At 45.7% G+C, this 17,066-nt stretch overlaps 2 protein-coding genes; both read right to left on the minus strand.

Moving 5' to 3' along the window:
• Positions 1-12,353: 12,353 nt before the first annotated feature.
• On the minus strand, positions 12,354-14,145 carry GSTUM_00001129001 (uncharacterized protein; the record flags this gene model as incomplete). XM_002838484.2 has 6 exons in its annotated part: positions 12,354-12,738; positions 12,790-13,425; positions 13,496-13,582; positions 13,632-13,703; positions 13,768-14,039; positions 14,094-14,145. 6 exons carry the CDS (start codon positions 14,143-14,145, stop codon positions 12,577-12,579), a joined length of 1,281 nt encoding a protein of 426 aa, XP_002838530.1. The 3' UTR covers positions 12,354-12,576.
• Positions 14,146-14,798: 653 nt separating this feature from the next.
• GSTUM_00001130001 (uncharacterized protein) lies at positions 14,799-16,440 on the minus strand (the record flags this gene model as incomplete). XM_002838485.2 has 6 exons in its annotated part: positions 16,133-16,440; positions 15,664-16,066; positions 15,426-15,609; positions 15,223-15,361; positions 14,982-15,100; positions 14,799-14,912 (listed from the first exon to the last, which is right to left on the minus strand). The coding sequence occupies exons 1-6, from the start codon at positions 16,149-16,151 to the stop codon at positions 14,799-14,801; spliced, it is 978 nt and encodes a 325-aa protein (XP_002838531.1). The 5' UTR covers positions 16,152-16,440.
• Positions 16,441-17,066: the final 626 nt, after the last annotated feature.

Genomic DNA, 17,066 nt, shown 5'->3' on the forward strand with positions numbered 1-17,066 from the left:
AATACAGAACTCAATACACAAACAGAGGATGCACTATCTACGCAGTAGCAGCTAGTCAAAAGCGAAGGCGAACAAGCGAAGGCAATGACTACTAACTGTTTGGGAAAAGTAGCACATGAGAAGATTGATTGTACTTAAATCCATCGTTAGTGCTTCTCTTCCACTTGTCACCACAAGGCCCTGGTCGGAAAAAATAGCAGTAGATTAGAAACTCTTACTACTAAACACCACTACAGTGCGGATGCCACCAGAGGAGTTATCGTAACCAGCTATGGGCTCAACCACAGAGCACTCATGCCGCTTCCTTACTGGAGGGGGTGATACCACCATGGCCATCCCCACTACCAAGGGAACCACCCCACCCAAACCAGTAGCATGTACCTGCACTTGACACAACAAATCAGGAACCGGATCACTGGTACCAACACCCACAAGCCCCGCTGCAGGGAGGACAGGATAACTGCTAGACAACATTCCATGAAGTGTGCTTGATGGCTGGACCCTGAGAATGCTCAGGGTCCAGCAAGGCACCCACCACTGAGACGAGTGTGGTAACAGAAGCGACCAAGAGGACTGGCCAAGCGGAGATAATCTCAGGAGCATGAGCAGTGGCCAGCACAGGTAGTAAACATTGAACTGTTGTGAATTGCAAGACAAGGGTGGCCAACAGAGCTAATACTTACTTTTCTGAGTGTTGAAGTCATTGGGAAAGAACAGAAGAGTGGTGCTGAAAGTAGGAGACTTGGACCTCAGGGGCTAAGGTTTTCTCCACCGTACAAGACAGAACAAGCGATAAACATAAAGCAGATGTTGCTGCTGGGATGGAGGCTCTCAAAGCCATTGCAATGTTAATCAGGCACTGGTAGTAAACAATGGTAAGGATAAATAAAATGAAACCGAAGCATCCAGCAAACATAGAGGCAGGGATAACAACCAGGCCCCAAGTTAGTGGTGCAGGTTAAAGACATGTAGCCTATTGTGAGATAAGAATCATGGATTCTGCATTCCACCAAGGTAAACGTTGATGTTCCGAGGCTGGGTGAAAGAAAGGTTACAGAAATTACATAGAACGTGCAATTTCATTTTTTTTATTCTTGGACTACTGACTCCAGCATACGAGAAGACAAAGGGCTGGGCATCAAAGCTAATGCTACACAGATACTACTAACGACAAACTAACTAAACCTCTGACCCCTTACCTAAAACAAGCCCCAGCCATGCCCCAACAACATCACTAAATACAAGATGATCTGGAGTAAAGAAAATCATTACCAGACCAGCCTACCTACCAGCCGAGTAACTTACACCAAAAACCAGAATTCCGCTATCACCACCTGAATAAGACCCCACAATAACCCGCACCGCTCTAGAAACACACCCCAGTAGCCCCAGTAGATGATGCCAAGTCACCAGCACCTACCGTCCCAGGATTGCGCCCCCACATACCCTAACAAAAGAAATTCACAAAGACCAAGTGATAGACTAGAAGGAAAGCCTTCTGATACAGCTAGGGCTCCCTAGCTGAGAGGATACAAATAGTTCAAGACTATACTTGGATCATCACCACAATAGCAGTGCGGTCCAAAAACCTCAATGGAAGCTGCCAGAGAGATGGCATCTTGGAGCTGTCAACACTTGGCCTAACATAGCCAGGCAACATTCTCCAGATACATCTCAACTGCATCCATTGGGGGCGGACTGTCTGTCGCCTCAGTAGAAGTAGGACGGGATGGAATGCAAACTGAGGGAAGGCGACTACTGTCACTTTGCTTGGTCTTCCCACCTGCAAGTGCAGGTCTAGAAACATGACTGAACAGGCAACAGTCATCACCACCTACCACTACAGGGGGGAAGCTACCAGAGGCACTACATTGGCCTACCATGGGCGCAGCCATAAAGATTTCATGCACCCAGCACTCCAATGGGGATGATAGCACAGCTGCTGGGAATACCACAAAGCGAACCATGCCACCCAGACCTGGAGCCTGGGTCTCCACCTCACCCAATGAATGAGGTATTGGACCACCCATACCAACACACATACCCCCAGCCGCAGGCAGAAGAGTGATAATTGTGGACACAAGATTCCCATCAGGGTGCTCCCCTGCTGGCCTTGGATAATTCTCAGCATTGAGCTAACCACCCACTACTGAGAGTATCGTCGGCACTGAAGCCACCGCGGGGACAGGGAAAGAGGGGATAACTCTAACAGTGTTGGCAGCATCCAGCAATGTAACTAATCTGCCAAATGTGTCATGTTCAGAGACAAGAGCAGCAGTAAGTATAGACACTTCCTTCTGAGTAAAATGAAATTGCGGAGAAAGGACAGAAACATGGCGCAGAAGACAAGAGGTTTCGGTCTCTAGGACAAAGTTATGAGGGACAGGATAAGACAGAACAGTTGATGAACACAGGGCAGAGGGGGTGGAGTCTTGCAAAGCCATTATGACCCTGAGGAGGTGGTGTAAATGAACAAAAAGATAAAGATAAGTAACAGGAAGCGAAGTCTCATGCAAAGGTATAGGGATGGATAACAACAAGGCCTGAAGACATTGCTCAAGGTTAAGGACCTAAAGGATATTATGAGATAGAAATTATGGGCTGTGATTGGATAAAGGCAAACCTTCTCATTCTGAGGTGGGGTGAAAGTAAGGGCATTGAAATTACTTACAACACTCAATCTAATTTTATTTATACTTGTACCACCAACTCCAGCATACGACAAGTCCCAGGCCCAAGCCCCCTGATTATTGTTACCAAGATACTACTAACTACGAACTAACTATACTTTCAACCCCACACCATAAATAGCCTGGTGCCATGCCCTAACATGAACACTAAATAGAAGACCATCAAAAGCAAAGATAATCATCCAGGGCCCAACCAGTCCGCCACCAAAGTAACCTGTACCAAAATCTAAAATTGCATTACTGCCAGTTAAATGTGACCCTGCAATAATACCCTCCACTGTAGAAACCCACCTGCGTGTCCACAATCAATGATCTTGGGACCACTGTGCCAAGGGACCCAGCAACGGACCCCAACAGCAAGAACAAAAAAAATAATCTAAACCACAGCGCATAGACTAGAAGGTAAGGTGACCTACCAAGGGCTACCTAGTACAGGGGGTACTATCTGTCACCGACTTTCTGAATAGTACCACAGTAACTGGGCAGCCCAAATACCTTGGTGGAAGGCACCTGAGAGATTGCATCCCCAAGCTACCGACACTTGGAAACATACTCAGGCAATGTTCTCTCTCCACATACTCTGCAACTGTCACCACAGAGGAGAGACCTGTTGTGGACTCCGTAGCCACTAGTTACGACCATATACAAACTGGAGAAGGTGATGACCTGCGTGAGTAGGGGATAAGTAGCACAGTTGAAAATTAATTGTGTTTAACCTTTCACCTCTGACTTCTCTTCCACTTTCCACTGCCAGATGCAGGTCAAGAAATAGGATAGGATGGGCCAGCGTCATCACCAACCACGATCATTGTGGGGACAACACCGGAGGTGTTTCCATGACCAGCCATGTGCTCAGCCACCCTGGATGCTGCCACCTGCCTAACAGAAGGGGGAGATACCAACGCAGCCAGTGCTACCATAAAGAGAACCATCCTACCCACACCAGGACCATTCACCCCCACCAGATCCAACATATCAGGAACTGGACTAAGCACTACACCATTCAGAACCAATGCTGCAGGTGACGAGTGGTTGACTGCTGGCGAAATAATCCCCTGAGGTGCCTCATCTGCTGCTCCCTGACAATTCTAAGAGTCCAGCACACCTCCCACTGCTGAGACCAATACAAGGAAGGCCAATACTGTAGATATTTCCTTCTCAGGCAGATGAAATCCCTGTAAAGAAGAGTATTGTGGTGCCGAAGGGAAGAGACTACGGCTTCTAAGACCAACTTCTTCTTAACAGCACAAGACAAAAATATGGACATGCGTAAACGAGATTCAGTGGAGCGAATGGAGGTTTGCTTAAACATTGAGACTGTGAGGTGGCAACTCAAGTGAACAACAGTAGTCATAAGTAAAAGAAAACCCTAACTTCCAGCTAACATAGAAGATGGGATAACAATCCGGCCTGAAGATAGTGCTGGAGGTTAACATCTTGAATGCTATTGTGAGGTAGATATTAAGTGCTGTGAATAGGCAATGGCAAACCTTCACTTTACAAGGTGGAGTGAAAGTAAGCATGCGGAAATTTCTTAGAACATTGAATCTGATCTTATTTCATATATGTACTGAGCAGTCTAAGCAGCTGTGCGCCCTCAGATCCATTCAAGTGACCATTATGTTGATCTGATATCCCATGCTCACCAGTACTGGTATAGCATTTTCCATATCAACAGGATTTTGCTTGTTGTCCCTCAGACTTTCAACATTTACAACACTCTCCAGAGTAGATCAGGAGCATACTAGTAGACTTGTACTGCTGACTCCAACATACAACAGGTTCCTGCCAGCCCAGGCTTAGCGTCAAGTGGAACTACCACTTACTACGAACTGATCATACCTCCTACCCAATACCTCAAACATGCCTGCACCATGCGCAAAGACAAACTCTGAAGATAAGACTATCAATATTAAGGAGTACCGAGGGCAAACCTGGGAATACAATGGTCTACAGGTGACTGGAGATACCCAGGCTGAAGCAATCAAGCCGAAGGGGTGTCGAACAAAGGCAAGTTCTCCTGACTAAAAACGAAAATAAAAATTACCACTGTCCTGTCTATTTACCATCCTGCAGCCCTGTCCACCACAAAAGTAAACCATCAACAATTTAACTCAACAGGGGGTACACTGGCAGTGAGGAGGAGACCAACATGTCAATCTTTCGCACCTGCATGCCTGGCTGTCGACCCCATGAACCCAGTTTGCCAGTTACCTCAGTAGGGCATACCAGTATTAATGACCTGTACCAGTTTCCCGCAAGCCAAACAAAGACTCCAGACTGTGGAAAAGGATAGAGGCAGATACAGAGTGAAGCAGGCGGTGGGGCCTATCTCCCACCCCTGGTGCCCTACTCCATCATGCCATCCCCGCAACCAAATCAAGGAAAGCCAAACAAAACTCAAAGAAGCCAGTGTACAAGACCCAAATAAGTCCAACTTGGGGGTCTCAAGCCACTATCCACATAGGTGGCCATCAGCTAGCAGGCCTACCAGGAAGCTTTGTAGCACTCAGTAGCTCAACCTTAACAACACAAGGGCAGTACGTAATACTTAGTTAGACCCCGTCCAACCTGGCACAAGACTGATCAATTCTTCTAGATTCCTTACACCTCCCTATTACTCCCCCACAAGCCCCAAACACCATACACCACAGGACCCATCTAGCATCCTCAGTCCCGCGGAGAGGTCAACCATCCAACAGCCACAGGACAGCGTGTACATGACTCTATCAGACGGCCACCAGTATTGGCCACACCAACACCGCCCTAATGCCGAACAACCTGTAGCCCAGTTGGGCCTGCTGCCGAGGCCATGAACTCTCTATAGGGTAACTCCAGTACCCATGACGCACTGGCAATCAAAACACTTGCCAGTCCCACCCAGCTGACTCCCAAGCAAGCCAGAAAAGGAGGTGTGGGGCGAATAGCAGGCTGCTACCAGAACCAGCCCTAAGGTCAGAGGATAATCAGAAGACGGTACACTAACAGATGCCCCAGAATGGGGAGGTACAAGGTAGGAAGTGAGACAAATAGAAGGTAGACACTATTTGCAATGGATATGACCACAAACTACATGGGGCCCTAACTGCAGCTCTAAAAAAGGAGTATACAAGGCAGGAAACAATAACAATAGACAGTAAGCCCCACATTCAATGAGAATGATTGTGAACTAGACTCTCATGGAGGTGAAAGGAACCCTACCAAGGCAGAGCCAATATAGAAACACGGAATTGACTGTGGATGAAAATATGTTGGCTCATGATAAAGATGCTTTAAGATTCGATGTCCTATCTTTGTGTAAATACATCTCGTTATCTACAGTGCAGGCCAAAGATTTTTTCCACCTGCATAGCCTGGTATCTCACTGAGTAGCTGACCGATTTAATCCGTTTTACTTCCCGAACTGTGCTGCAGGTCACCTCAAACACCTGTTGCAAAAAGGATCTGTTCGGGCAAACGGCAGTGATACATTTGGTCTTAATCCAACACATTCAAATTTCTTGCCTTATAGTTACCAGAGACAACCAAGATCGATATATGTAACAAAATATAGGCCCTGTAAGGTGGCACATTGGGGGTGCTGGAGACCACAAATTCTGAATGCAAGCATGATTATCCTACTTAGAGTGGTTCCTAGGTAACCGATTCCGGTACTCCTAACTGATCGTGTTTCTTTCCTTTCGGCAGTAGTCATGGTAAGATGAATAATCTTAGCCCCTAAGCAAGCAATAAAGACAAGACAGTAAGAAAAGGTTTTCAGAGAATGAGAGTGACCTTTAGTAAATAATCAGGTATAGTGGCTTTTTTTGACTGTGTTTGTAATGGAGACGGAGCAGTGGTAGTGATTGTGAGCATGTTGTTTCTTTATCTTCTGTTCTTTTTTTTTATCATATAATTCATTGTTATGGGACAAGAATTTTGCAAGCAGCGTGAGCTAGGGCATAAAGACAACCTTAATTTCAACCAAATAACTAAAAGAAATTATCGGCTCCTGTTCCTCCTCTTCTAGTGTCATTGGTGAAAATAACCCTTGAGAAACTATACCCTGTCTTACAGAAACGAAAGTATACCAAGTAACAGTACTCCATTCCTACAGAGTGGAGAGGAAAGTAACAATCACTAGAGCTAGCTAACTGTAGTTACTGTTGCAGGAGAGGGACCAGCTGGTGTGTTATGTAGAGGAGGGAAGGGCAAGGTACAAGGCCTATTTGTTCACCATATCCACCATATCATTATCCTCCACAGACTCTGGAACAATTCAGGAGGTTGGTAGTGGGCAGGGCAGGCTCGAAAGTGGGATTCTAGAAGGCTATACGTGTTTCTGCATCTCTGAGAAGAGTGATTACAGGGGCGGCCACGGAGGTGGCAAGCAGCAGTAAGGTAGGCATAGTCCTCTGAGATGTAGTAAGAAAGTGTACCCAACATGCAAGCAGGTGGTGAGGTGAACTGATTTTTGTGGGGTCCCCAGCCATAGCAGTTGGAGCACAGTGTGTAGGAATTGCAGTGTAGCTAGCATGTAATTTGGAAGGTAACAGAGAAGGCAGCTAGTCTCTTGTCAACTGAGAGTGATGCCTTGGCCTTGACTTTTCCCACAGTGATGATGTAGGCAGGGTGTAATGGATTGGCCCCCAAGGTTGACTTAGATTTGCAGGCCATCTTCTTCCCCTTTCTAATCATAGTAGCCCAGGTAGGGGCATTAACTAAGACAGGTGGTGGGCCAGAGGAGGGAGCAAGTAGCAGTGGGAGGCAGATATAGACTCTGGCTTAGCAGGTAGGAGGACTGCCAAGGCAGTTTTGGTGGTAAGTGCGCATACATTTGTTTATGTTGAGAAGGCAATGTCCTTGTTGACTCTCAATCAATCTTAAAGGCAATTGACATGCTCTTGGCATGTGTCAACCGCTTTGCTGTAGTTGTCATGTATTTGTTGCAACATCTTGTACAAGAGAGTAATATTTGGTTGCAGGTCTACCTCCTGAAAGTTCAGGTCTACTACTGTCATAATAAAAACATGTTGGAAGTAACGTGAAAGGAAGTGATGTAAGACTAGACCAGGATGTGTCATATCACTTTCATGTAATATGAGACCTGGGTGTCTATAGAAGGCAACCTCACCTCTGTGATCAGAGATAAACAAAACTCAAAATAAGTGAATGTCATGGGTCAGATTAACCAGCGCAATGTCTCAGAGTATGATGAACGCCTTCTCCAAGCCCTCATTTCCCTGGAGTCGATAGATAATCCAATAACTCAGGCCGAAGCAGTGGAAGAATACGAAGTCAACAGGAGAACACTATATCGGCGGATTGCTGGAACCGTTGATCGCCAAGTCATATAGCACCCAGACTAATAGTACCTACTATCAGTAGAGGAGTCAGTCATTGTTAAATGGTATGAGAAGCAAGATGATCAGGGGTTTTGCCCAAGGGTAGATATGGTTTGCAGTATCACTATTCACCTGGAACAGAAACAAGCTGGGAAACTGTCAACTCCATTGGGGCAGAAGTTGATAGATCACTTCCTCAGCCGCTATCAAACATTAGCCACTAAACCAAGTTGTAACCTTGAATCACAGAGAGCTTATGCCAATAACTCAGGCCTCTTGCAATACTATTTTGGGAGGTTAGGCCCGCTGATATATTGCTATGGCCTCAGAGAAGCTCAAATATTCAATATAGATGAAAAAGGTTGCTTAATAGGCCAGGCTGCAAGAGCTAAAGGGACCTGTCAATGGGGTAGGCATAATCCGTGTCTTACATATGATAGAAGAAGAGAACTTGCTCCAGTAATAGAGACTGTATCGGGGAGCAGAGTTTCACTATCTCCCTTTGTCATTAACAAAGGAAAGGGGCACTACCTAGGGCGGTACCAGAACCTTACCATAGCTGAACATACTTGTCACTTCACCTACTCTCCTAAAGGATGGACAGATAGTAATTTGGCCATGCGGTGATTGTGTAACTTTTTTGATCCGGAATCAGCCCTCATAGCAGGGGTAAATCTACCCCAGTTTGTTATTCAAGATGGTCACGATTCAAATATTAGCTTCAAATTTATACAGTATTGCATTGACGGTGGGATCTACCTTATTTGCTTACTTGCTCACTCAACCCACCTACTGCAACCTCTAGATATTACTTTATTTGTACCTTGTCAACATTTTTACAGTTTACCTCTTGATAACCATATCCGGTCAGGCCAGAGCCAAGAAGGGATAAGGAAGACAGCGTTTATACCATTTTTTGACTTAGGCACTGACCAAGACCATGACCTCACATAGTATTCAGTAAGCATTCACAGCTACTGTGATTTGGCCTCTGAATTCTCAGCTGGTTATCTATAAACTCACAACTCTCACAATCAATCAGCTTACAGCTATTGGGGTTGCTAGAAATTCCAAAACAGCATGGGAAATTAGAATAAAGGTTAAGGCAGGCCAGTGACTGCTGGATATTGTGTTTATGAGTTTGGAGGATCCAGAGGTGGATTTAAAAAAATCTCGTAGAATACTGGATCAGGTTGCTGGAATTCTACTAGAATTAGGCCACCAAGTGGAGGCAGAGATAGGAGAAAAGAAACTCTATCAGGAGTCTAATCGATACATTTACGGAATGAGCTAGCTCTTTAATACCACTGGTAGATGGCAGGTCTCAGTAGCCAGAGTCTTTAATGGAGCTGAGATCATTCGCCTCTGTGATGACTGTTTTACCAAAGATGCTACAAAGCCCCTCCGTCTCCCAGTCTGTGGGAAAATGACTAGTACTCCAAAGCAAAAACCCACCAAAGCATCTCCTATCTCATGTACACTACCTATTAGAGTTCGGGAAATAGTTATATCTAATACTCCAATCATTATGTTGATTGATTCAGAGGTTGAAGAGAGTGAGGTTGAACAGTTAATCAAGAATGAATAGAATACAACTCATACGACCCCCTGCCATCCTCGCAGATCTAGTAATATATTTGCTGTACCCAAATCCTTACATCCTGAGGTCCCTCTCCATATGCGGCTTCGGTCCCGGCAGTCATAAACAGGACAGAGTTAATTCTTGTAAGGAAGAGGGGAGAGGAGGAAAGGACAGCAAAAGAGACAAACTTGGACTCAATTCCCACCAATATGCAGCTGAAATCCACCAGCCATACCTTATCTCTCTGATAGAGAGTCTGAATAGGCAATCTGATAATATCTACCTAGCTGCAGACAATGCCTTCTGGCATGGTGATGGGGAAAATCCAAAATTGGAGGCTGACTGTGGTTACAAAAAGCTCCCTTGGCTACCTAACTCACCAGATATCAACCCTATTGAGAACACCTGGGCACTACTCAAAAGAGCCCTCACCAAGCTATTTTCCAAACAAGAGAGAAGGCCTCACAGTGCTATTGAATTGTTTGAGGGAGCCAAGGAGGAGTAGGGATTAATTCCGCAGGAAAAGTTGGATAAATAGATAAATAGAATGCCTGAGAGAATGTTGGCTGTACCGGATACAGATGAAGGCCATACAAAATGGCAATAATGTTTTTCTATCATCTGCTAGCTGTACTATTATATTTTCTTCAATTGAATTCTCTACTTTTTTTTTGAATATTTGGTGGATGCGTGTCATGGTAGTGCTGTTGCCGCGTAGGGGTGCAAAGGCTTTCAGAACACAACTGGACTTGACTTAAACACTCTTCAGCCTGTACGACATACCCAAAATATCTGTAACATTATTCTACCCAGCCAGTGTGCCTTGTTACAATCTGATTTGTGACAGCTATCATTTTACCTTCCATGTATAAGAGGTGAGAGTTGGTATAGGCCATATCAATGACATCCAACTCTGTGATAGAGCAGAAAGAATAGCTGCTGTATATACTTGAAAGATTAAGAATGAGGTAGCTATACAGATTGGCTAAGTCAAAGTACGACACTGAGGTGGAATAGTCATTACAGAATCAAATGAGTAGATAGTCATCATGGGCTGTAATATATGTTGAGACTCTCAACAATTAGGTAGAGGTTGCCATAGTGTATAAGAAGAGCGGAAAGAGCTATTGCCAAGTTGTCGGTTGATATGCTATTAGTAGAGTAGGTATTGCGAACCCTAAAGCTCATAAGGGAGGAATCAAACAAGCTAGTAGAGCAAACATCATCATTAGCTATCAAATTCAGCCAACTGAAAAAAAAAAGAACAACATAGGAAACATATTTATTCAATACCGAGAAGTATAAACGGCAACCTGAGGGAAGGTTTCTGAATGAATAGGTGGAGCAAAGGCCTTGAAGCCCTAAGACATAGGCAGGCAATTCTTGTAAATAGGAGGATCTTGAATCAAAATCAATACAGGAAATTCTGCAAAGTCTTGAACAGTTAAACAAGGATAGAAAAATATTCTACCTTTCTAAACAGTTATATTATATGATGGAAAATATTTTAAGCAACTATAGGGAGGAGCTCCCAAAGAGAGTTCAGATTGCCTGGCTATACTTGGTTATTAATAAGCTGTACTAGGGGAAGAGCAAGGAACATCATCTTCTGCCCATAGAAGTAGGGTGATTGCATATATGTATTAGTATTACTACAATACTTGTATAATTATTGGAGAACAGAAGAATCCTGAAGCCAGGTATCATTAACTATTACTCTTATTACCTTAAAACCTTTCTTGAATTTTACTTTTTTAGTTTAAATTGATTGATTAAAATTACAGAAATTGTCAAAAGTCATTAAAAATAATTTAATTTACACATATCTAGTATTGACTAAATTTGTACTATGTTTATGAAGTTTTCCATCGATTATTTCAAGATTTGGATAGATATTGTAATGATTATTCTCCAATATGGTATAAGTTTGGTTCATTAACTATAAGCAGATAGGTAATACTGTAAACTATATAGTTAAATTGTTTATATTCTGGGTAGGTATTAAGATAACCCAATTGTATTCCCATCTTGTCAACTGCTCTGCATTATAGGTCATTATGCCAGAGGTATCTTGTTAATAATAAGGTTTAATGCAAATGAGTTGGATTTGTAAGTTAACTTATAATTCCACATTCGCCTCGCCCATTCATGACATTCCGTGGCATTCCGTGTAGTAAATTGAGCGTTAAGTGTCTATGCTGCTCTACACTACTCGCGTCCTCTCAAGCCAACCAACGAGATTTGTTGGGATTGGCATATGCTCTAATATCTCGCAAGGCAAAAAATCTGCCAAGTCTCTTCCTGGCGGGCGGGGGGCGGAGAACAGGACTTTCCCGAAATGAAACCCAAGAGTTTGCGGTCATGGATTGGATGGAGTGGGGCGTGGGTTGTTGTCTAGATACTGCATGAAAGTTCCCGGGAAAAAGGCGAAATAGCAGGGAACCTTTGTTGGGATTGTGGTCCTGAGGGCTCCAGATGGGATAACTCCCACCCTAACACTACCTGTTCAGAAGAGCCTATTAATTCCCTCTTCCCCCTAGCATGACAGGCCCGGGCGCTAGTAAGTCTGATTCATCATATTATTATGCTTCATCATGTTCACAATATCTCACTCGGTGTATACTTCTTACTCCTAGCTACCATGCTGGATGGACACATCAGACGTGGGCAAATACTTTTGATCAGAGTGTCTGGCGAGTCAGCGCCACCGGGTAAGCACGATTGCTGGTCATGGTGCCATTGACTTTTGTTTATTATTCGAAGAAGGAAAGCCATTGGATATCACAACCCCTTTTTATCATACATTTGATGCACGATATTAGCGGCCTATCTACGTACACTCCCTTGAAAACATGGAGGTTATACGATTCTTGTTCCATCTCACGATGCCCATCGGTACATTGCAACCCCCTATCGACACAATTTAAGCCTTGGAGCCAATTTCACGACACCACCACTACGACCTCCATCTAGTGTTCAATCAAGCAACCTTCGAGAAGCAAAGACTCGCATTCGTGCCCCCAAACCCAAAGCTGTTGGAAATTGCCACGTCCACCTTCTCGCTCTGCGTCTTCAAGGGGACGTAATTACAGTCAAACTCCTCCGTGGTGTTTTCTAAGTTCAACGTGGGCGGCAGGAGACCCTATAGCGCATCAGTACCCTACACTTTGAATAAAGAAGGATGGAGCGGTACCTCGTCCAATGCTTTGACAGCAAAAATCGCCTCCACGGCGCCAGCCGCACCAAGTAGATGTCCAATAGCACCCTTTGAGCTAGAAATATTCACATCAGAAGCCTTTTCGCGCCCCTCTTCTCCAAGCATCAATCGCTTGATGGCTCTATTCTCCGCCGCGTCCCCAAGCAGGGTCGAAGTTGCATGGGCGTTTATGTAGTCCACATCCTTGGGCTTGATCCGGGCGTGTTGCAACGCCCTTTTCATAGCAAGATACGCGCCGCCCCCATCCTCCGGCGGGGCAGTAATGTGGTGGGCATCCGAAGACAATCCGTATCCCCGAAGTTCTGCGTAGGGAGTCACCCCGCGGGCGTAGGCATGCTCTAGTTCTTCAAGCACGAGGACTCCGGCACCCTCACCCATAACGAATCCTGAGCGGTCGCGGTCAAATGGGCGGGAGGACCGCTCCGGATGACTGTTAGAGTCCGACGACAGACTCTTTAGCCGGGAGAAACCTGCCAGGCCGAGGGGGTGAATACAGGCTTCGCTGCCCCCGGCGATCATCACGTCTGCGTCGCCAAATTGTATGAAACGACTGGCATCGCCAATGGAGTGCGCACCAGTCGTGCAGGCGGTCGATACAGCGTGATTAGGGCCCTTGGGGCGCAGTCGTTTAGCCTAGAAGCAGATATGGAGGAAAGGAGAGAGAGCAAACACAAGAACTAACTTGGAAGTTGTGCTTCATGGTAATGTGCCCGGCGGCAAGATTTATGAGTAACCGGGGAACGAAGAGTGCGCTTAATTTTTTGGCACCCTAAAAGGCTCTTAGCGAGAACGGTTTTAAGCGGAAACTCATAACTCACACCTTTCGATAAAGTCGTTGAGGAATCGTACATATCCTCTAGACTGCCGATTCCAGATCCTAAACAAACTCCCTATAGCCCATCATTAACCCTCCCATCTCTCCCCGCTAATCCTAGACTTCGAAAGGTGAAGTACAGTTCGTTCCTGCTGGTTCTGGCTGGTTGGCCTCCACCGGGCGTCGTCTAGCGCTTCTTCCGCCGCTGCAACAGCGTATTGCGTGAAAAGAGCCATTCTTCGTGCATCCCCCCGCCTTAGCCATTCGTTAGGATCCCACCCCCCACTTCCAGATGTACCAATTGGTATGGTGGCGGCGACTTGGCTGGGTATGCCATTGAACTCGAGCTGGTTCTTGATGGATCGAATACCACACTTGCCCTCCACGAGTCGTTGCCAGGACTTGGAAATACCTGTACCGGTATCTGTCAGCCCGGCCCGCAGGATTTGGTGTCAGCAGCGCCTACCGACAGCAAGAGGAGTTACTGCTCCCATGCCTGTTACTACTACTCTTCTCATCGCGGTAGTGATATCAGGAGAGGAATGGTACCGGTGGTGGGATTACCCCAGTATCCTGGTTCAACAACCAACCGGTCCCAGCAGGATGTAGACTAGTGATAGCCCTAACCCCATAGCATCGCAGCCACTGCGGACTGCGTCATAAGCATGATTCAGTTAATAAGGCATAATACCACACTTGCAGCTCGTGTCTCTGAATGCCCTCTCACCAGCTGAGATACAGAATGCCGGTGGATGAAAAAGCGAAAGCTAGCGAATAGTCCCACAAACTGTGGGTTAAAATTTAGTTTTGACCACCCCACTAGATCAGGAGTTTGAAAGTCGTGAACAGAACTAATTTACTCTAGATCCAAAATCCTAATTGCTCAGCTCTTTCAACGCCAGCCCCACAAGGGCATGAGGACTCGTACAATTAGAGCATATTCCCTCAAGCTTACCATACAAGCGATAGGTAGAATGAAAATAGTGAATGTACCTGCGCAAGTTCATTCACTACCAGGCTTACGTCCACTGTACTCATCGTAGATACAGCTCGTTACTTGGAACACAATAATTTTCATCTTGGAGCGTGTTTTGTCAAACTACAGTATCCTGGGCTTTATTCAATTTTATAACACAGTCCATGTCCAATCCCACCGACCTTTGTGGTAATGCTATCTCCGCCCAGGCCTCTTTGGCCTCGAGAAAGACTCTTTCTCTTCCTTTTTGGGATGAAACTCCTCGAGGAGCTGCAATTCACTAACGTCACTGGCAGATGAAGCCTCCAACTATTGAATCATTAGGAACGATATCTTTGAGCCAATTGCTATGCGACCCAAAGAGTCTCTGATACATACCCTTCTAGCGATCTGAAGCCCAGCATCCGCCTCAGCCGAAGCCACTACACTTCCACGAGAAGCAGCGTAGATCATTCTCTCCCTGATCTTACTCTGGGGTGGGCAAGTGTAGATAAATACTATATACACACATTAGATATTGCTTGGTGCAACAAAGAGTTGTAGTCCCGTAACTACCTATTGGGGACTCTTGCTGGCCTTCGAACATATCTGCAAGGTAGTCAGACCTATATCCACTGACCAAGAAAGAAGAAAGACGTGCGATTGAATATAAAAAAAGAATACCGCGGGGTATCGTCGGGAATAACCCTAGTAAAATCTCCAATAGCAGCAGTGCTCGCGCTAGCAAGCTCTATCCGCTCCTTTTCGATATTTACGGCCTTCGAAGACCGAATATTAGTGTATCTTACTTAACGCTATGATAAAATAAGAGAAAGGACTAACTAGCTGCACCAAATTGATAAACCCCCCGGACCTTAGGTTTCTCAGAGCCTCAAGAGCCTCCTCGGTCACAGGCGTCAGTACCCCCCTGCTAGTGGCCTTCTTTGTTGATGCGCCAGTCGAGGCTTCCGCCTCCGCCTCCTTCACTTCTTTCAAGGTTTTTTCCTCCTCAGTAAGTGGCGCCGGCCTGCAGCACTTTTAGCTATGGCTATCTCATAGGTTGTTGGGTGGGGCACTATACTTTGCTAGGTGAGCGTCATGCCTTTTAAACCCTTCTGCCGTTAATTCCTCCTTCGTAGTAGCAAATATAGACTCCTCAAATCTGTCCGACCCAAGGTCCCTGAGAAGAGTATTGCGAGTGGACGCAAATAGCATCTTCTGCCTCACATTTGCTATGTCGGGAACATAAGCAATGCAGATAAATGGAGCAACAAGTGAACCCAGATCACGCCTTCGTAGAATAATATAGGCTGGCTGGTTGTCCTTCAAGTGTCCATCCAATTGGCTGAGGTCCTCATCGAAAGAGCCTGCGGAGGGGAGAGTTTCTTTAGACACAAGAGCTTCGTTTTCGATTCCTACTATCAGGCCACGCACGCTAGGATCAGAGACAGCAGCTTGAAAAACATCCAGAAGCTCCTGGGTTGCTATTGGTTAATTACCCATACTGTTAGCTGAAGCTTCGAATAGAATATTTGTGCTCAAGGACTGACCAGTAATGCCTGATTGCATAGTGAGGTCTCAAGAGTGCTATTTCCGTACGCCGTTGTTTGCCCACACCAAGGAGGAATGGGAAAGGAATCTGTGATTGTGCCTGTATTGCAGCCGGTCCGGGCGTGGTAAAGGAGTTGTTGGGCTAATTAGACTACCGGTAGTACTATTCGGCCGTAGGAATGCAGAGGCTCAAAATAAACTACCAAGGCAGGAATAGCAAGAACAGTACGGGACTATTAACGGTATTTGACCTGATGCTAGACCATGAAAGCCAAATCTACCGAAACTCGAGTACCTTTGTTCCTGCGGGGCAAGTGGGGTCTTGGCGTCTAGAGAGCCCGTCACTTGAAATAAAGGATCACAACTGTCCAATACGATAATTACCCTGCTCACATGTCTGAGTCGCAGCCCTCAACAATACAAGTTGAGGACAACCCAGCGCCCTGTCTTTAAATTACGAAAACCTCTTCAACTCTCTAACCCTCTGAAAAATCCTCACACCTATATAATATTATAGCCCACTGCCAGCGACACGACCCGAATGACTATCATACTATTCTCCCACCACCCACCACGGTCGATCCCCTTTCCAGCCGCAATAATTCCGGGGGTCACCGATTATCAGTTATTGAAGGTGAAGCCTGCCCCTATCCCACCCCACCCCCGAGCTCCGAGTTCCAGGACCCCTCCAATTGAAGTGCACCTTCCCGCTTGCAACAGATCCGTTGAATAATACTGCTGGCGGTCTCGGAGAACTGGTATGATCCATTGTCCTCCCGAGGGAGGAAGCAACAAAAAGCATGCACCCCTCCACCACTTGCACATGTCTTTCACCTTACCTTCACACAGTGTCTACCAACTTGCACAAAGAAAATTTAAATTGAAAAGTCGAAATAAAGGTCACCTTGGACAGCGTCAAAAGTTCACTACACA

Source organism: Tuber melanosporum (assembly GCF_000151645.1).
Source record: "Tuber melanosporum whole genome shotgun sequence assembly, scaffold_250, strain Mel28".
NCBI lineage: Eukaryota > Fungi > Ascomycota > Pezizomycetes > Pezizales > Tuberaceae > Tuber > Tuber melanosporum.